The 21,457-nt window shown below is 42.2% G+C and overlaps 2 protein-coding genes across 2 annotated transcripts in view; one reads left to right on the top strand and one right to left on the bottom strand.

The window, feature by feature from the left end:
• Positions 1-5,676, top strand: part of KIAA1210 (KIAA1210 ortholog) — a 37,428-nt gene extending 31,752 nt beyond the window's left edge. The window contains exons 8-11 of the mRNA XM_049704531.1: positions 380-399; positions 1,131-1,364; positions 2,817-2,919; positions 4,362-5,676. Of these exons, the coding sequence (XP_049560488.1) occupies positions 380-399; positions 1,131-1,364; positions 2,817-2,919; positions 4,362-4,555 (551 nt within the window). The 3' untranslated portion in view covers positions 4,556-5,676. The remainder of the gene's footprint in view (positions 1-379; positions 400-1,130; positions 1,365-2,816; positions 2,920-4,361) is intronic.
• Positions 1-21,457, bottom strand: part of LONRF3 (LON peptidase N-terminal domain and ring finger 3) — a 204,328-nt gene that overhangs the window by 116,226 nt on the left and 66,645 nt on the right. The gene's annotated exons all lie outside the window — the stretch shown is intronic.

The following is a 21,457-nucleotide window of genomic DNA, read 5'->3' as shown; positions in this document are numbered from 1 at the left end:
CATAGAAGTATAAGGGTGAGAAAAGAGATTTTACCAAGCTTCCTTCTGTTTCCCAAAGGGGTCCCCTCTGGACATTTGTCCACATTCTGTAATGGACACATAACCGTCTCCCCATCCCCCTTTCCCCGTGCACCTTACATGGAGATGGGAGTTTATGCTTTTCTCAAAATACCGTTACGTGGATGCTCTCCTCGGCACCATGTAGATTTTAAAAGCCGGCTCATTACTAGAGCACTATGTTCAGACCCTCAGCTTGAAATCTTAATCTATTGTAAATGTTTGTGCTTACACAGCTTCTTAACTCACCTGAAATGTCCAAGAATCCAGAGCTAGGTGATTTCTTGAGCATTTATGGCTCTCAAAGCCTTTGTGCCTTCAGACTCGTCGTCACACAGTCTTGCTCGTGCCTATAACCGCATCCATTTAACCACACACCTGCATTAGAGACCACGAAGTAACAAATGCAATAAGATTTTCCCTGGAGTTAGAGAAATGACATCAGTGACCTAAGCATCTGGCCTCCTAGGAATTTCCCCAGCCCACCTGGCAACCATTGTCCTACCCTGAAATGGGGATAGGAAGAGGGATGGACAAGGGAGGCAAAGGGACCAGTAAGAGGATGGTTTGCGAACTTTGAAGTACAGCTTCTTATCTACTCAAGGAACTCCTGCCTTGCCAAGTTGTGGGGAGGGCACAAAAGAAGGGGGCCCTTCTCTATATGTTACCTTTTTATTTTCATTTGGCAGTTAACAAGGATCCCCATTTGGGACATTATTGTGGGTAGGTCCCAGCCAGTCTCAAGACCCTGCCTGCCTCACTTTATTTATTTATTTTTAAAATAAATTTATTTATTTAATTTATTTATTTTTGGCTGCGTTGGGGGGGTCCTCGTTGCGGTGCGCGGGCTTATCACTGTGGTGGCTTCTCTTGTTGCAGAGCACGGGCTCTAGGCGCGTGGGCTTCAGTAGTTGTGGTTCGCGGGCTCTAGAGCACAGGCTTCAGTAGTTGTGGCTCGCGAATTCTGGAGCACAGGCTCAGTAGTTGTGGTGCATGGGCTTAGTTGCTCCGCGGCATGTGGGATCTTCCCAGACCAGGGCTCAAACCCGTGTCCCCTGCATCGGAAGGGGAACTCTCAACCACTGCGCCACCAGGGAAGCCCCTGCCTCACTTTAGTTCTAACTTCTTTCATTCCTTTCTCAGGTAAAGCTCCTGGTCGACAGTCAGATCATGCCACCTCAGAGCCAGCTTGGATAACCATGATAAACCAGAGGCAGGAGAGTCTCCAGGCCAACATTCCTGTGAAAGAGCCAGAAACCAAGAATAGAGCTGGAGCCGAGGCTGAGACTAAGGAACCTAGATATGGGGTAGGACCTGGAACGGCCCACAAAACACTCCAAAAGGGTGCTGGAGCCAACTGATTGAGCTTACAATGGGAACTTTCCCAGACATGCAGCTCCCCAGCTCTTTGGATGTGTTAGGCAAGGGAAGGGAACTCTTTGGGGGAAAAGACTTGCTTTGTACTCATAGAAATGTGCTCCACTTTATGTTCTTAAAGCATTTGTGAAAAGTAATGAATACGAGAAGATTCTGTAAATCAAATCCTGCCCTAAATATTCTAGAGCAGGATTCCATGAAATTGGTTGAGAAATAAGTAGTTATTAAAAATCCCCAAAGGTCACCACTGGGGTGAGAGTTGAGTAACTATTCTTACAGATTTTAGGCCTATAAATATGTATATGTATTTAAGAAAATATAAATGGAATTAAACTATACATATTATTTTTCACTTATTTTATTTCTGGGCACCTTTCCATATCAGTACATAATGATTTAACTTCATGTAAATAAAGGTAGTGTTTGGTGTTTGGGTTTCCATATATTGATTTGGTTTGGTCTGGCATCTCCCTATAGGTTAAAAGAGGAGTTATGTGATGGACTAGGCTAATGGTACCACATGTGGATCAGGCATGCTGGGATGATGTCTTGCTTCCAATGTCCCATTTTCAATGTCTTTGGAAGTTTTAGAATGAGAACCCCTCTTGTCAAAACTACATAAAACTGACTCAAGAAAACTCAATGAAATTTACATATTGAGATGTCTAAGTTCCTATACTTTTTTAGGTGCTTACTGAATTTGTTGTGGGATCATGTGAAAATCTGTTTAACTCTTTGCTTTAAAGATCTTTTCATTTCATTATTAGTATTTTTAAGGGAGCAGGGTCATACAGGGGGCAAAGTCCACCTTGGTTAAAGCTTTGTCAGAGGGAAATACACTAGGGTATATGAACTAATTAATTTAGACCAGTTGTGGAGAGGTTAATTTGAAAAGCTTAAACTGTACAATTTTGAAAAGACCTATTGTTATATCACTTTGTAATGCAAGGAGCGCACATCAGATGTAAATAGGTTTTGTTCCATAGAAATCTATGGAACTCAAGTCAGTTAACTGATAAGGTTTGTTTGTGACCACCGCATTTCTGTTAGCTTTCTGTTAAGTGCTGGTAAAGTCCTAGAGAAAACGTTGTTGTCAAGTTACATAATTCTCTTGTTAACCTGTTTACACTGTTTGTATGATTAGACAGCCTTTTCTCCCAGCTCAGAAAGGTGATAAAGTTGAGCCAGCTTAGATTTTGTGAACCTAAATTCTGAACCAAGGTGCTTTCTGTGCTGTTTCTTTCCTTATCTCTCTCTTTCCTTTTGATTAATGTTGAACTTATAATACCCAGGACAGGACTTGCACCTTGTGATCTGAGTAAGTAATTTGCTGTTTTCATGTCAGGACTTACAAGCTTTCTGTTTTCGTTTTTGTATTAAAGAGAACTGGCCTTGCAGATGAAAACCAACCGAGGAGGGTTTTCACTTCTGATGTTAACAGAGAGGAGAAGATGGCACTGAAGCCACCGAAGTCTACCAAAGCAGGTAAAAAACACACCCCAACCCCCCACTCCCAAAATAGCCCTGGCAGAAGTTGTGAAACTTTTGCAATTTCAGACAATACATGTCTCTTCCCCCAAATCAGCTTATGATTCTCTCATGGTTCTTCCATTAGATACAGATATTAGCTTGTTTTAGGAAAATCCAATTATTATGACTAAGTCAGTCCAATGTATAATTTTCAGAGGGTCTTCCAGTCTTTTACCCCATCGAGGAAGCTGTATCGGAACAAAATTGTGATCACTCACTGGAATTTTCCTGTGGCTGGTATTCAAGAGGAAAGACCCAAGCCACTTTCTAGTCCATAGCAAAATGGTATTTTCTCACCTTCTACATTCCCAGGGAAACTGTGGAAAGTAATCCACTATAAATGCCCAATGGTATTGAATTGTTTTTTAACTATTTAGAAGGCTTGTTTCAGCCCCTCTGTATTCTGAGCAGAGGTATGAGAGGTGGGGAAATGTTGAAAGCTGAAACAAACACTGTGCTGTGATAGAATAGAATGGGGTCTCCTCAGTAGAGTCATGTGCCAGAGGGATTTGTTTTTCAGAAGGAGCAGGGGGAGGGGAGGATAGATTTATATTGAGTCATCTTTGTTCTCTGCCTCAGTCCACCTCATGAAGAAATTAAACTAGGAATTAGGAACCCACCATCTGGCCATGATACAGCAGCACTTGACCTGCTTATAGCTGTGAATATTCTCATGGGCACAGTAATCCAACTCTCACTGTGCATTAGGATCACCTGATGTACTTTTTAAAAATTACAGATGGCCCTGGATCCATTGCTAGAGATTCTAATTCAGTTAGTTCAGGAAATAGCATGTGCATTTGTATTTTTAAAAAGAGCCCTAGGGGGTTCTAATGTGTGGCCAGGGTTGAGAACCACTGGTTGAGTCTAAGCCACTAAGTCAATCAACCGTAAAGCAGGATGAGGGAAGGAGTAGAACTGGGGAATAGTGAAGTAGGCTGCTAGGTAGGAGTAGTTGATATAATGTTATTTAGCATATAGACTTTTACAGGGTGTATCTATTGAGTCATCAACAATCATTTCATACAGCATAATGGATTGGCAAAACGAAAACAATATTACCTAATATGAAATTTTAAAAACTGGACAGATACCATACAACATGTTTCCTCTCTGATCTCAATTCAAAAGGGTAAGACAATCCAATAATAACCACCCAAAGATTGGCATTTATAGCTGTAGGTATCTTCTCTCAGGCCTTCCCATGTCAGGCCCCTGTGGCTCTAGCCATATTGATGTTACCCTTTTCACATACCACCCTATGGCATTGCCCATGCACTGACTTTTAGAAGCCAGAGGAAACCTGAAAGGAGGAAAATTTTTACTGCATCCCATAAACATACTTCAGTATCTCTGGGGCTTCTTAACTGCTTGTGTGTTATTTGCTATGGTTCCAGTAGGATTCGAAGATGAGAAGATATTTCAAGTACCTTCTACGGAAGAAGAAACCAGAAGGTTTTCAACTCTCCCAGCCGTGCTACAACAGCCGGCTGAGCCGGATGAGCCAGCTGAGCCGGATGAGCCAGTCTGGTTCTCCCTGGCCAAGAAGAAAGCCAAAGCATGGAGCCGTGTAGAAGAAGCCACGCAATAAATAGCTCCTGGGTGGAGTATCAGCATTTTAAATGATAATTGCCAATAGCTGTATTAATGTCACGTAGTGAATTATTTACTGTAATCATTTTTATTATGCATAAGAGCCTTAAAAGGGGAATTAAAGCTAATAATTATTTGAATGAAACAGATGCCATGAATGCCTAACCTTCAGTACAGTCACTGCCAGCATCTGAAAACCCAGCTTTTCCTCTATAAAAACTATGTAAAATGTAAAACAGAAAGATAGATCAATGGAACAGGATAGAAAGCCTAGAGATAAACCCACGCTCATATGGTCACCTTATCTTTGATAAAGGAGCCAAGAATGTACAGTGGAGAAAGGACAGCCTCTTCAATAAGTGGTGCTGGGAAAACTGGACAGGTACATGTCAAAGTATGAGATTAGATCACTCCCTAACACCATACACAAAAATAAGCTCAAAATGGATTAAAGACCTAAATGTAAGGCCAGACACTATCAAACTCTTAGAGGAAAACATAGGCAGAACACTCTATGACATAAATCACAGCAAGATCCTTTTCGACCCACCTCCTAGAGAAATGGAAATAAAAACAAAAATAAACAAATGGGACCTAATGAAACTTCAAAGCTTTTGCACAGCGAAGGAAACCATAAACAAGACCAAAAGGCAACCCTCAGAATGGGAGAAAATATTTGCAAATGAAGCAACTGACAAAGGATTAATCTCCAAAATTTATAAGCAGCTCATGCAGCTCAATATCAAAAAAACAAACAACCCAATCCAAAAATGGGCAGAAGACCTAAATAGACATTTCTCCAAAGAAGATATACAGATTGCCAACAAACACGTGAAAGAATGCTCAACATCATTAATCATTAGAGAAATGCAAGTCAAAAGTACAATGAGATATCATCTCACACCAGTCAGAATGGCCATCATCAAAAAATCTAGAAACAATAAATGCTGGAGAGGGTGTGGAGAAAAGGGAACACTCTTGCACTGCTGGTGGGAATGTGAATTGGTACAGCCACTATGGAGAACAGTATGGAGGTTCCTTAAAAAACTACAAATAGAACTACCATATTACCCAGCAATCCCACTCCTGGGCATATACCCTGAGAAAACCAAAATTCAAAAAGAGTAATGTACCAAAATGTTCATTGCAGCTGTATTTACAATAGCCCGGAGATGGAAACAACCTAAGTGTCCATCATCGGATGAATGGATAAAGAAGATGTGGCACATATATACAATGGAATATTACTCAGCCATAAAAAGAAACGAAATTGAGCTATTTGTAATGAGGTGGATAGACCTAGAGTCTGTCATACAGAGTGAAGTAAGTCAGAAAAAGAAAGACAAATACCGTATGCTAACACATATATATGGAATATAAAAAAAAAAAAAAGGTTCTGAAGAACTTAGGGGCAGGGCAGGAATAAAGACGCAGACGTAGAGAATGGACTTGAGGACACGGGGAGGGGGAAAGGTAAGTTGGGACAAAGTGAGAGAGTGGCATGGACATATATACACTAACAAACGTAAAATAGATAGCTAGTGGAAAGCAGCTGCATAGCACAGGGAGATCAGCTCGGTGCTTTGTAACCGCCAGGAGGGGTGGGATAGGGAGGGAGGGTGGGAGGGAGGGAGACGCAAGAGGGAAGAGATATGGGAACATATGTATATGTATAACTGATTCACTTTGCTATAAAGGAGAAACTAACACACCATTGTAAAGCAATTATACTCCAATAAAGATATTAAAAAAAACCTATGTAACATGTTTGCACTGCTGTCAAACTGAGAAAACTTTAACTTTGAACAATGCGCTTTAGAAGGGAGAAAGCTAAAACATTTTGTTGGAGCAACTAAGAGGTGGTCATTTCCTTTGATCAAATAAATTCATTCTAATGGAAACGTCCAGATGATTTGGTGCAACGATTGGCTCCTAGGCTTTATGAGCCTAGTTAAATGCTTCAGTTCTTTGGTTACTGCTCCAAACTTTGCAAAGCCCCCTAAGAAGAGGTGGTAGAAGTGAAAATTCTGGGTCTCCAAGAAAAATGTTGCACAGCCAGTCCCCCAGTCAGCCCACTGCCCTTTGAAACACCTTCTTTGTATCCCTGAGGGCTCCCAGCACCTGCAACTTACACAGAGCTCTCTTTCCACGTGCCCCATGTCAACGTGTCACAAGTCTGGCAGCAGTGAGCACCTTCCTATGGGGCATAACATTCCTTGGGGATTATCATACTTCTCTGCATCGTTAGCCCATCAGTGTTTGACCTTTTGCCCCAGTGCCACTGTGACCCTCCCTAGTTGCTCAGAAGTGTACTGCACTTCATACATATCCTATTTTTAAAGCACTTAAGATCCTGTTGAAATTCAAAATTCTGCAGATTCCAAAAGCTGTGCTTTCAATGGGGCAGATGGGAAGCCTTCCACAAGGAAGTCTGGGGCCACTAGAGAGCTGTCGTATGCCCTGGCTCCAGCCTTAAAGTGGAAATCTCCGAGTAGCCCAGTTTCTTGTCCGTTTCCCTCAGCAGTCTCTGTTTTAGAAGATTTTAACCTAAGACAAGACTGCACCCTCAAAGCCACAGAACAACTGACTTTCTGCTAACAGGAAGCCTGAAGTGATTGAAGCAGCCTTTCCCTGCCCTGATTCCTAGAGGCACACACACCTCAACAGTCACTAGGCTGGACAGCCCCCACCTCGCCAGTGAACCACTCCCCCCCAAGTCCTTCCCCTCTATTCCAACCCCAAGCACATTAAACACTAATGGAGAGCTCCCTTTGGATGCCTGGACAGTACCTAGCTCATTTTCTCAGGAAACCCAGAAGTGTCTTAGTATACCTTTCACTGTGTCTGCCTCTGTTACCTTGGGGCTACTTTGCTTAAACAGAAATGCAGACCTAGACATAACTGTGCCTTTAAATCCGAAGTAGGGTGCTGCCTCATGCAAAAAACAAATTCAGAGAGGCTGTGAGGTGCCAGAGCTAATTTAAACCCTTGGTGCTTGGTTTTCCTGATGATGGTATAATGTGATACTGTCATATGCTGGTTTTGCGTTTTCTCTGTAAAACATCTATTTTTCCTCATACTATATCTTTGCCTTTTTGATAATGCTAGGGTTTTTTTTGTGTTTTTTTGCGGTACGCGGGCCTCTCACTGTTGTGGCCTCTCCTGTTGTGGAGCACAGGCTCCGGACGCGCAGGCTCAGCGGCCATGGCTCACGGGCCCAGCCACTCCGCGGCATGTGGGATCCTCCCGGACCGGGGCATGAACCCGTGTCCCCTGCATCGGCAGGCGGACTCTCAACCACTGCACCATCAGGGAAGCCCCACACGTATTTTTTAACACCGTCGGTTGTAACACATCTTAGCAGATTCCACTTCAGGTTATACTAGGTGTTTTTTCAACTTCTTCAAAAATATTTGACCCAGAGTAGTTCCATGCGGACTGTTCATAGCTACTAATCCGTCAGTCATTTTAAACTCAGCAGTCACCCACCTCAGTCCTAGTCTGCTCAATACTGTTACTGCCAAATTCCTAGGATGACAAGTATGAAAATTTTGACATGTTTTGTTAGACAGTGCAAGTACTACCAGGAAAATCTCAGGCAGGTCTTGGAACTCAAATCTCTCCCAAAGTAAATAAAAATGCTAATTGACTATCTGACTATACCTCTCATATCTGTTCAAGAAGTCCCATAGCTCTGCCACTTGGCACCCCAAAGATGAGCTCATTAGGAAGCTGCCAATGAAAAACAGCTATGAAATGACCAAGATTTACTGTGACTAATCATTTCAGAGCTGAGTCCTAATTCACACATAAAGAACAGTAGTACCGGTATAGGATATGATGCTAAAACAGTGCTTCTGTCCATACAATGAAAGGTGATCTTTCATTTGGAGTTCAAGCTACCTTCAAGCCCCTTATTGCTCACCCCAATTTAACAAAAAGTTGCTACATAGCTTAACACCATCAGAGTCAAGTCTCTGTGACACTCAATATGAAGTAGACACAGCAGCTAAATCAAAAACATTCAAGGAATTCAGACAAACCATTGTCAAAATACTTGGTAATAACTGTCCACTGGTAGAAAAGCATGAGGGGTATGTGGGCCTTTGTATAGTGGTTTCTGCAATTTCTCTTTGTGATATTTTACTATCGATAAGTCTAGCTGGCAAAGATAAATATTTCATTCATGAATGAGCACACTGCTTCACCACTTCCAGTTCATCAGAAAGTTTCTCTACCTCTTATGATCAGAGACAAGAAGGCCGGTAATAGTTCTATGGACTTGTTAGGAAAAATCCAGTCCAATGCGGTCTGCCCTTCATAAAACTCATATATGAAGAGAGTCCCAGAAAAACAATGTCAAAACAACAATTCAGCATTGACTCCTTAAATAAACAGCAACAGCCTAGCAATATTAATACCATCTGTTGACCCATGAAGTTATAGGACATACACTACAGATCCTAGCCATTCAATCATTCACCAGGCAGGTACTGAGTACCCACCTATATACCCAGGGTTGTGTTAGAGAGGCCTCACTCACAGATGTCTAAGTCTCATGACTTGCTCTAGTTCATGGTCTAGAGGCAGACAGTTGGATAATGATGACACAGGTGTCAAGTGCTAAAACAGGGATGAACACAAAGTGCTATGGGAGTATGGGAGAGAGAATGATTAACTGGGACAGGGGAAGGAAGGAAGTGGGTTGGTGCCTGGGAAGGTACTCAAGGGGAGGCATTTCACCTGGACCTTGAAGGATCACTGGGAGTTTATCTAGCAATGAAGGATGGCAGGGAAAGGGTAAGGAGGTCTCTGCATGGAGAGAAAACAGCCTGCATAGTAGAAGAGATGTGTGTGCATGTGTACCTGTCCAGGGAATGAAATGGCTCCAGCATGGGCAGCGTGGCAGATGGGCCTGGAAAGCAGATTGAGGCCATAATTATTACTACTAATAATTATTACTACTAAAATTATGACTAAGAAAGTCTTCTACCTCCTATATAAGCACATATTCCTGTTTGTGCCACCAATCCCTTCCTCTCTTGCCTAGCTCAGTGCCCTCCCATCCTTTTCACCTCCTACCCAAACCTATCAGTTTTATTCATTAAATCATGCATTTACACATCTACCAAATTTATTGGGTAACTTTCAATGTACCAATGCCACTCGCCATTGGAACTGTCGTTTGTATCTGTTCTTGTTTGACACATGAAACTCAAGGATGGCAGAACTGTCCACAGTCCCCATCTTACTGTCTCCCCCACCATCATTCCTGGGCCCTTCTTGGAGGGGTTGGCTGAGACCTCTGGAAGCTGGGCCCTCCCAGCTGCACACAGTGTTGGTGTTTCGATATATTTGCCAAGATTCTATTGATATTTATACTCAATCATATCCTCTCCAGTTGTCTCCTCTACTTCTCAGCAGGGCCGAAACACAACTTGATGACTGCTGTCAATCATGAAGTCTCTGGTAACAAGGTGTGCACCTAGAGCCTCTTCTTTGTGAAGGGAGGTGGGACTGGGCACTGGGCTTGCCATGGGGAAAGCTATTGTCATGGAGCAAGGTGTTGCCAATGAAAAACTATAGCTATGAAATGACAGGAGTGAAGAGGACCCTGGAGGAGATGGTGCTTTTGCAGCGGCAGCAAGCTATCTCCCTAGGAGGTTGGAGCTGGGTCCAAGTCCCTGGGAGTGAGAACTAAGGCACCAGCAAACAAAGAAGACAAGAAAATGCTGAGCGAGTGTGCCTCCGGGAAATACCTAAAGCAAAACGGAGGGAGGGTCTCCTCCCAGCTCTCATATTGGGACTCTCTTCATGGCAAGTATGTGGCCCAGAAGTCCATGGGTCAGTCTCCAGGGCCTCAGTCATCTGCCTGAGCCCGCCCAGGGGTGCAAACCCACCCAGGACGTCCCACTCCCTGTCACTGGTGTTCAGTTGCTACCTGCCGTCCGTCTCCAGCCATCCACCCATAACTTCTGATCTTCTCCAAGTCAGGAAGTTGGCACAATCCAGGATTTCAGATTTCCTTAAGGAAAGGTGCTCTTTCCCCACCCTACCCCTTGTTAGTCAACAGAAGTGACCACGTCTTTTCCCTTTGCAGATCCATCATCAGGGTCAGGGGGGAATGGGGGAGGGACCCAAGGCCACAACAGCTGGAAGAGGTTTTCAGTTCCTGCCGGGCATGGCAGGGCACACTCCCTGAAGACCAGTCCAGAGCTCTCCTTTACAGCCCGGCCCCCAGCTCACCGCCTCCGGGAAGCCTTCTCTTCTGCATCTGCTGCCCCTGCTCCCCCCACAGGCTCTTCTGGTTGCACTGAGATGTGTGGACATTGTTTGGCTCCCCTAGAAAAGCACAGGCCCTTCAGGGGGACGGTCCAGATCTTCTTCAAGTTTGTGACCCCCATGGTGTCTGCACAGGTAGCTGTTTGTTGACTGAATCACGAGGGTTTTGGAATCCCTCTTCTCACCATCAGTGGCGCTTCTCTTCTACCTGCCCAGGGCCTGTCTACAGAGGGCCTTCCCATCCTCTTCCTGTCTCTTTGGCTCCTCTGCAGGGCCTCCCGGGAGGTTTCCGCTCCCATGGCCGCCTGTGATGCTTGTGGTGCTGTGATGGCGGATACAAGGAGGGACTGCGCCCCCCCCGCCCCGTGAGGCCTCGCCCCCCCCCCACACACACACACACAGGGAGTGACTCGTCCTGTCCCTGGCCTCCTAGACCGCCGTGTCACAGCCAGACCGGGCTGTGGGTGCTCACCGAAGAGAAGCACCCACACAGGGGTGTCATCTGCCTACAGGAGCCAAAAGCCCTGGGGTGAAGAGCACAGGGTCCTCAGGCCCAGCACCTCCTGCTGTTCGTGGAAGCCACGGGAGGGGCAGGGGACCGGCAGGAGTGCCGGGGTCTCAGGACTTGATCTTTCTTGCACATCCCAAGGGGGTCACTGCACAGGCCTGTGACCCGGAGCCCTTGGGAGTGGCGTGGAGTATCAGGGCTCCATCCCTCCTGCTGAGCAGGAGCTGCAGCCCTGCCGGACCCTGGTCCCGGCTGAGCTGGCACCGACAAAGGCCCCTTTTCACTCACAGGCTCCCCTAGCTTGTGGGGTTTACATTTTTTCCTCAAGGCTCAGCTGTCCTCCCCAATCTGAAGCTCATTCATCATTCTTGGTGACTTTAACATCCACTTGGATCACCCATCCCACACCCTAGACTTTCACGTCCATTACTTCTTTTTTATGAGTGTGTGGTGAAGGCAAGTACAGCATTTATTGCCAGGTACCAAGAAGAGTAAGCGTTGGCTAATGCTCAAAAGACCTGAACTCCCTGATGGCTTTCAGGGAAGGGGTTTTAAATGCAAGGTGAGGGAGAGGGTCACTGGGAATGTGATCAGCTCCTGCACAGTTCTCTGATTGGTGGGTGGTGAGGTAACAAGGTGAGGCTACAGGGGTTAACATACCCATCTTCAGGCCCCAGCCCGTCTGGGGACTGTGCGCTCACTGCTCAGCACCCTCCGTCTGGGTGGGGTCTGGTTTCTGCAAAACAACTCCGAAATGCATCAGCTGCTTCTTGGTCTATGAGGTGCGTTCTTTAATTTGTAATTCTACAACTCTGCTGATCTTTGAGAGTGTCCTGGAGAGGCAAGAAACAACTGCAGTTCACCCTGGGAACACAGACAGCCATTCCCGGGAGCTCCCTCCACTGTGTGGACACCAGTGCCAGCAAAGCACCATCGTGGAATCCGCCCTCTAGCTCATCAGCACCAAGATCCCATGACTGCTTTTTGTTTTTATTATTGGAGTATAGTTACTTTACAATGTTGTGTTAGTTTCTACTGAATGGCGAAGTGAATCAGCTATACGTATACATATATCCCCTCTTTATTGGATTTCCTTCCCGTTTAGGTCACCACAGAGCACTGAGTAGAGTTCCCTGTGCTATACAGTAGGTTCTCATTAGTTACCATTTTATACATAATAGTGTATGTATCTCAATCCCAATCTCCCAGTTCATCCCACCCCCGTATGGTGTCCATACGTTTGTTCTCTGCATATGTGTCTCTATTTCTGCTTTGCAAATAAGATCATCTGTACCATTTTTCTAGATTCCACACATATGCATTAATATATGACACTTGCTTTTCTCTTTCTGACTTACTTTACTCTGTATGACAGTCTCTAGGTCCATCCAAGTCTCTGCAAAGGACACAGTTTCATTCCTTTTTATGGCTGAGTAATATTCCACTGTATATATGTGCCACATCTTCTTTATCCATTCCTCTGTTGATGGACACTTAGGTTGCTTCCATGTCCTAGCTATTGTAAACAGTGCTGTAATGAATATTACATGAATATTACATTGGGATACATGTGTCTTTTTGAATAATGGTTTTCTCTGGGTATATGCCCAGTAGTGGGATTGCTGGGTCATATGGTAGCCATGACTGCTTTAGCTGGTCTTTTCTACAACTTTACATCAGATACTCACCTCTGTGATATGATCCTACACGAGCCTTTTTCATCACCAGAAACTGCTCCATTTTGAAAATTTCTACTCTAGTGCTACAGTTCTTCAATCCCTTCAGATTACTTCTCCAATTCATTGATTCCACCACTTTTTTACTCTTCATCTGCCCATCGTTTTCTCCATTTGCCTCCTTACCCGGTGTAGAGTCCGTCCATTAACATTGTTATAATCACTCTGTGGTAGGGAGAATGATGATCCACCCCTCCGCCAAGGATGTCCACAACCTAATCCCTGAAATCCTGTGAATACTTTAGGTTATATGGCAAAGGGAAAATAAGGTTAAAATGGAATTAGCGTTGCTAACCAGCTGACCTTAGGATAAGGAGATTATCCTGGTTTATGCCGACAAGCCCAGAGCAATCACAAGGTTCCCTAAAAGTGGAAGAGGGCATTAGAAGAGAAAACTGGAGAGATGGCAGCATGAGAAAGACTCAGCCCAACGTTGCTTGCTTTTAAGATGGAGGAGGAGGCTATAAGCAAATGAATGCAGGGAGCCTCTAGAAGCTAGAAAAGGTTCTCCCCCAGAGTCTCCTGAAGGAATGCAGATCTGCTGACACCTTGATTTTAGCCCTGTAAAACACATTTTGGACTTCTGACCTTCAAAAGTGTAGGATAATAAACCTGTATTGTTTTAAGCCACTAAGTTTGTGATAATTTGTTACAGCAGCAATAGGAAACCAATACACACTCCCTTGTTAAAGTCAGTCCACTTCCTTTCTCCTCTTAGCTGCCTATCATATCCACTAGGCAAAACCCCAAGCCTACTTGAACCACATGGTTCTTTGTCTATATTGAAGCAGCTGAAAATATTAAAAATTGCCTGACTGGTTTGGCCACAAATTTGTGATCACAAGCACACTCAAGACTGCCTGGCAACCTCACTACGCTTCCTCTCCATCTCAAATCCTTGACAACTTCACCATTCAACACCCAAGCCTCTCTGTTCTTAGCTTCCTCATTTCCAATGATTTGTCATCTACTCCCAGTGCCACGCCCAGGGTCCCAGACCTTTCTTAATGAAAATCGACATTACTTCCAAAAATCTCAACTTCAAGCATCCCACACTCTTATATTTCCAGTCTGGTCCTCTTGTTCTTATTATGATCCTCAATGACCACCATATGGTCAAAGTCATGGATCACTTTTCTAATTCTTATCTTTCTCGATCCTTCAGCCACAGCTGTCCACACAATTCTTGAAATAGTCGCCTTTTGGCACTTCTGTGGCACAAGTCTCTTGGGTTTTTTTTTTTTCCCACTTTGGTCACTGTCTACCTGATTCCCTCAAACTGGAGTTTCTCTGGGTTCTGTTCTGAGACTTACCTCTCTGCATTTTCTTTCCCTAAGTGATTTGATCCTTTTTCATGGCCTGAAAAATAGCCCAAATGATGATAATTTCCAAATTGATATATCTGACCCAAATTTCTCCTCTGAGCTACAGTGTCATAACAAACTCTACTTGACATCTCCACTTGACTATCTTACACATATATCTTTAACCTGAAATGGCTAAAATGGAATTCTTTTTTAAAAATTGAGGTATAATTGACACATAACATTATATTAGTTTCAGGTGTACAACATAATGATTTGTATATATTGTGAAATGATCACCACAATAAGTCTAGTTAACATTAATCACCATACATAGTCACAGATTTTTTTTTCTTGTGATGAGAACTTTTAAGATTACCTCTTGGCAACTGTCACATATGCAATACAGTATTATTAACTATAGTCGCCGTACTGTACATTACATCCCCGTGACTTATTTATTTTATAACTGGAAGTTTGCACCTTTTAACCTGTTTCACTCATTTCACCCACCTACCATTCCCCTGCCTCTGGCAACCACCAATCTCTTCTCTGTATCTATGAGCTTGTTTTATTTTAAATTTGGATTCCACATATCAGTGAGATCGTACGGTACTTGTCTTTCTCAGTCTTACTTATTTCACTTAGCATAGTGCCCTCAGGGTCCATTAATGTTGTTGCAAATGGCAAGATTTCATTTTTTATGGTTGAGTAATATTCCATTACATGTATATACCACTCTTCTTCTTTTTTTTTTTTTTTAATTTGGCTGCACCAGGTCTTAGTTGCGGCAGGCAGGCTCCTTAGTTGTGGCATGAGAACTCTTAGTTGTAGCATGCATGTGGGATCTAGTTCTCTGACCAGGGATTGAACCCAGGCCCTCTGCATTGGGAGCACGGAGTCTTATCCACTGCTCCACCAGGGAAGTCCCAATACCACATCTTCTTTATCCGTTCATCCATCAATGGACATTTAGGTTGTTTCTGTATCTTGACTATTGTAACAAAATGGAATTCTTGGTTTGCTCCTTCTCCCAATTTGTTCTTCCTCCTGTCTTCTCCATCCTAGGAAACAGCACTTCTTCCCACCCAGTGGCTCTAGTCAAAATCCTGCTATCCTTCATTAATTCCTTTACACAACTTACATCCAAAATATCTCTTAAATCTGTCCATTTCTCACCTCTTCAACTGCTACTGTCCTAATCCAAACCATCACCATCTCTGATCTGACTACTCAATAACCTCCTAATACCTGGAACTCTATGAATATGTTAGGTTGCATGGCAAAGGGGAATTAAGGTGGCAGGTGGAATTTGGGGTGCTAATACTGGAGGGGTCTTGCCCCCCCATTAGATCCTCTGCACAGCAACCAGATCGATTTTCTTAAAATATAACTCAGATTCTTTCACTCCTTCTACTTAAAAACCTTCACTACTCATGGATAAAATAACATACAAACTCCTTATTCTACCTTATAAGAACCTGTGTGATCTGGCCTCTGCCTGCCACTGGTCTCATAGTTTCTAGAACACGTGAAGTTCTTTCCTGCACATGCAGTTCCATCTGCTTGAAGTTAGCCATGGTAAGAGTTGAAGCTGGGTCCTTACTCCCCACTCCCATCTAAGTGTTGTTTTCTGCACAAGGGTACCCAGCTGAGGTGTAGAGTGAGCTGAAACCTAGCCCACAATCTACTGTCCAAGCTGTACGCCATGGTGTGGGACTGTAACTCCCTAGAGAAAGTGCTTTATCTCTTGACCTCAAAGTGACAGTGAGCACTTAGCACAAGTCAGCAGGGCTATGTGTGTTCAGAGAAGAGTTAATTTTTCTTTTGGAACAAAGGCACTCTATGGGCTGGCAGAAGCCCTGCTTCAACTCTTCCTATAGTTGACTTCTTTTTTGTTAACTAAAGTATAGTTGATTTACAATATTATATTATTTCAGGTGCACAACAAAGTGATTCAATATTTTTATATATTATACTCCATTTAAATTTATTACACAATAATGGCTATATTTTCTTGTGCTGTACAATATACCCTTGTCTCTTATTTATTTTATACATAGTATTTTGTATCTCTTAATCTCCTACCCCTATCTTGCCCGTCCCCACTTCCCTCACTATTTTGTTTTCTATATCTGAGTCTGTTTTTGTTTTGTTATATACATTTGTTTATTTTCAGATTCTACATATAAGCAACAACAGAGTATTTATCTTTCTCTGTCTGATTTATTTCATTAAGCATAATACTCTCTAGGTCCACCTATGTTGTTGCAAATGGCAGAATTTCATTCCTTTTCATGGCTGAGTAATATTCCATTGTATATATATACCACATCTTCTTTATCCTTTCATCTGTTATTGGGTACTTAGGTTGCTTCCATATCTTGGCTATTGTAAATAAGGCTGCTATGAACATTGGGGTGTATGTATCTTTTCAAATTAGAGTTTTCCTCTTTTCCGGGTACACACCCAGGAGTGGGATTACTGGATCATATAGTAGCTCTATTTTCAGATTTTGAGAAACCCCCATACTGTTTTCCACAGTGGCTGCACCAATTTACATTCCCACCAACAGTGTATGAGGGTTCCCTTTTTTCCACATGCTTGACAACATTTGTTATTTGTGTTCTTTTGGTGATGGCCATTCTGACAGGTGTGAGGTAATATCACATTGTGGTTTTGATTGTCATTTCTCTAATAATTAGTGATGTTGAGCATCTTTTCATCTGCCTGCTAGCCATCTGTATGTCTTCTTTGGAAAAATGTCCATTCAGGTCTTCTGCCTATTTTTTGTTGTTTTTTTAATTGAAATATAGTTGATTTACAATATTTTGTTAGTTTCAGGTGTACAGCAAGGTGAATAATTTATATATATGTATTTTTCCATTATGGGTTATTACAAGGTATTGAATATAGTTCCCTGTGCTATACATTAAATCCTTGTATTCCCTTGTATTCCCTATGTATTTTATGTATAGTAGTTTGTATTTATTATTCCCATATTCCTAATTTATCCCTCCCCTCCTTTCCCGTTTAGTAACTGTAAGTTTGTTTTCTATGTCTGTGAGTCTGTTTCTGTTTTGTATACATATTCATTTGTATTATGTTTTATATTCCACATGTAAGTGATATAATATTTGCCTATGACTTACTTCACTTGGTATGATATTCTCTAGGTTCATCCATGTCGCTGCAAAAGTTCTGCCCATTTTTTAAATCAGGTTGTTTGCTTTTTTGATAATAAGTTGTATGAGCTGTTTATATATTTTGGATGTTAACCCCTTATCAGTCATATCATTTGCAAATATTTTCTCCTATGCAGTAAGTTGTCTCTTCATTTTGTTGATGGTTTCCTTTGCTTTGCAAAAGCTTTTAAGTTTAATTAGGTCCCATTTGTTTATTTTTGCTTTTGTTTCCTTTGCCTTATGAGACAGATTCAAAAGAATATTGTTATGATTTATGTCAAAGAGAGTTCTGCCTATGTTATCTTTTGGGAGTTTTATGGTTTCAGGTCTTGCATTTAAATCTTTAAGCCATTTTGAGTTTATTTCTGTATGTGGTGTGAAGAAATGTTCTAATTTCATTTTTTTACATGTAGCTGTCCAGTTTTCCCAGAATCACTTGTTGAAGAGACTGTTTTTTCTCCACTGTGTATTCTTGTCTCCTTTGTTGTAGATTATTGACCATAAGTGTGTGGGTTTATTTCTGGGCTCTCTATCCTGTTCCATTGATCTATGTGTCTGTTTTTGTGTCAGTACCATGCTGTTTTGATTACTGTAACTTTGTAGTATAGTCTGAAGTCAGGGAGCATGATACCTCTAGATTTGTTCTTTTTTTCTCAAGATTGCTTTGGCTATTCAGGGTATAACTGACTTCTTATTCTCCAAGTCTCAGTTCAATGTCACCTCCTCGAAGAAGTCTTCTCTCACCTCAGTCATTTTCCATCTCAACACCATGTCCATTTCCTTCATAGAACTTATCACCATCTGTAAGTACAGATTTGCTTGTCTTCCTCACTGTAAGCTCCATGAGACAGAGTCCTTGTTTGTCTTGTGCAGTGCCGTATTCCCAGCACCTAATACACAATCCCTTTCTGAGAAATGGCAATTGAAAAGAAAGAGTGAAACTCCTGGGGAGAGAATGTAAAAAACAAAGCGACGACCTAGGTTAGCACCTTGCCCAGGTTAGCACCTTGCTCAGGTGCTGCCTGCCATCCTGATTGGCACTAGAAAAAGTCTGTGTGTCAGGGGAAAATGCACATTTGGCCAGCCATTCTCAAATACAGCAGCACGTTAGAATCTCCTGAGGGTTAAAAGATAATAACATGGCCACTCCTCCCTGCCACGTCGAGGTACTGATGCAGTCTGGGTGGCTCTGGCAGACATTCTCAGTGCACTACCTCAAGACTGCCACCGGGTGGAGCGGTGGGACTGTGTTTTGGAGTAGAGGTTGGGCTTTGCTATAGGTAGAGAGAAGACAAATTAAAAGTTTTTGTGTGTTTCTGTTTCGGTGTTTGTTTGTTGGCAACTCTTACCTCAGACCTTATTCCAGGAGGCTTGGCTAGGCAGTGCCTCCAGGAAAGTTCTAGTCCTGGATTCTTTTCCTTGTCCTTCCAGGTTCACAATAATAAAAAAAAACAACTACCTAAACCTTCCCTCACCTCTCCTAACCCACCTCCACAAAGCTCCACCACTATTCTCTCACTATGGCCCTCCACTTTCCTTTTTTTCCCCCAGCTTTATTGAGATACAATTGACACATAACATTGCATAAATTTAAGGTGTTCAACATGATGATTTGACACATGTATATGCTGTGAAATGATCACTACAATAAAGTTAGTTAACACCTTCATCACATCCCGTAACTACCACTTTCTCTCAGAACATTTAAGATCTATTCTCTTAGCAACCTTCAAGTATATAATACAATATTGTTAACAATAGTCACCATGGCTTACCTTAGATAGCCAGAATTTACTCGTCTTATAATGGAAAGTTTGTAGGCTTTGACTAACATCTCCCCATTTCCCCCAGTCCCCAGTCCCTGGCAACCGCCATTCTACTCTCTGTTTCTATGAGTTTGGCTTTTTTAGATTCTACATATAAGTGAGATCATACAGTATTTGTCTTTCACTATCTGACTTATTTCACTTAGCATAATGCCCTCAAGGTCCATTCATATTGTCATAAATGGAAGGATTTCCTTCTTTTTATGGCTAAATAATATTCGTGTGTGCATGTGTGTGTGTATCACATTTTCTTTGTCCATTCATCTGTCAATGGACAGTTAGGTGGTTTTCATGTCTTGGTTATTTTGAATAATGCTGCAATGAACATGGGGGTGCAGAAATCTCTTCCAGATAGTGATTTCACTTTCTTCAAATATATATCCAGAGGTAGGATTGCTGAATCATATAGCAGTTCTATTTTTAATTTTTTGAGGAATCTCCATACTGTCTTCCATAGTAGCTGTATCAATTTACAACCCCACCAACAGTGCAAGAGGGTTCCTTACTCCACATCCTCAAATAACACTTGTTATTTGTTGTCTTTTTGGTGATCCCATTCTAACATGTGTGAGGTGATATCTCATTGTGTTTTTGACTTGCATTTCCCTGATTATGAGTGATGTTGAGCATCTTTTCATGTACCTGTTAGCAATTTGGATGAGTTCCCTAGAAAAAAATGTCTACTCAGGTCCATTGCCCATTTTTTAATTGGATTATTTGTGTTTTTGCTATTGAGTTGTATGAGTTCCTTATATATTTTGGATATTAGCTCCTTATCAGATATATGGTTTTCAAATATTTTCTCCCATTATGTAGTCTGAAATGCCTTTTCATTTCTTGTTTCTTTTGCTGCTCAGAAGCACTAAAAAGTTTGACATCGTCCTACTTGTTGATTTTGGCTTTTGTTGCTTGTGCTTTTGGTGTTTTATCCAAAAAATCATTGCGAAGACCAATGTGAAGGAGATTTTGCCTTATGTTTTCTTCTTGGAGTTTTACAGTTTCAGGTCTTACATTTAAGCCTTTAATCCATTTTGAGTTAATTTTTGTGAGTTGTGTAAGATAGGGGTCTACTTTTATTCTTTTGCATGTGGATATCCAGTTTTCCCAACACCTTTTATTGAAGAAACCATCCTTTCCCCATTGAGTATTGTTGGCTCCCTTGTCAAATATTAGTTGACCGGATATGGGTTGGTTTATTTCTAGGCTCTATTTCTATTCCATTGACCTGTGTCTGTTTTATGCCAGTGCCATGTTATTTTGATTACTATAGCTTTGTAATATAGTTTGAGATCAGGATGTGTGATGCCTCCTACTTGGTTCTTCTTTCTCAGGGTTGCTTTGGTTATCTGAGGTCTTCTGTGGTTCCATATGATTGAATTGTTTGTTCTATTTCTGTGAAAAATGCCACTGGAATTTTAATAGGGATTGCATTGAATCTGTAGCTCTACTTTTCTTTCTTTTCTTTTTTACCTTTTTATCTTGTCTTCCTCTTTTCTTTTTAGGAACCGCTCTGTCCTGTGGTTTCCTTACCTGTAAAAAAAGTCTAAGGAGATACCACATGCCAAATTGCATTGATCTATCTTCATAAACCCTCACAATGCTATCCTAATCCACGTAGTAGTGGTAGCTCTTCTGTTTAAGCCAACAGTTTTATTAATGTCGATTTTCAAGAACATGTATTGATATTATGTAGAGTGAGTTATACCTGAGAAGTATTTGGGGAGAAAATCTCCACACACCACTACCCTGTCTTTTGTTATCCATCATTAACCAGCCTATTAGTGAACTGGATGGAGAAGGGGCAGGGGAGGTAGCAGAAGAGCTAATAAGAGGTGTTTTGTTTTCACCTGAAAAATGGAGATAATAATAGTGCTTTATAGATTTGTTGTATTAAATAAGTTAGCACATGTAAAAACTTAGAACAGAGCCTGGGACATAAAAAACATGAATTCTCTTGGGCTTCCCTGGTGGCGCAGTGGTTGGGAGTCTGCCTGCCGATGCAGGGGACGCAGGTTCGTGCACCGGTCTGGGAGGATCCCACATGCCGCGGAGCGGCTGG

Source organism: Orcinus orca, chromosome X, assembly GCF_937001465.1.
Source record: "Orcinus orca chromosome X, mOrcOrc1.1, whole genome shotgun sequence".
NCBI classification, from domain to species: domain Eukaryota; kingdom Metazoa; phylum Chordata; class Mammalia; order Artiodactyla; family Delphinidae; genus Orcinus; species Orcinus orca.
This window is presented reverse-complemented; position numbering and strand designations above follow the sequence as displayed.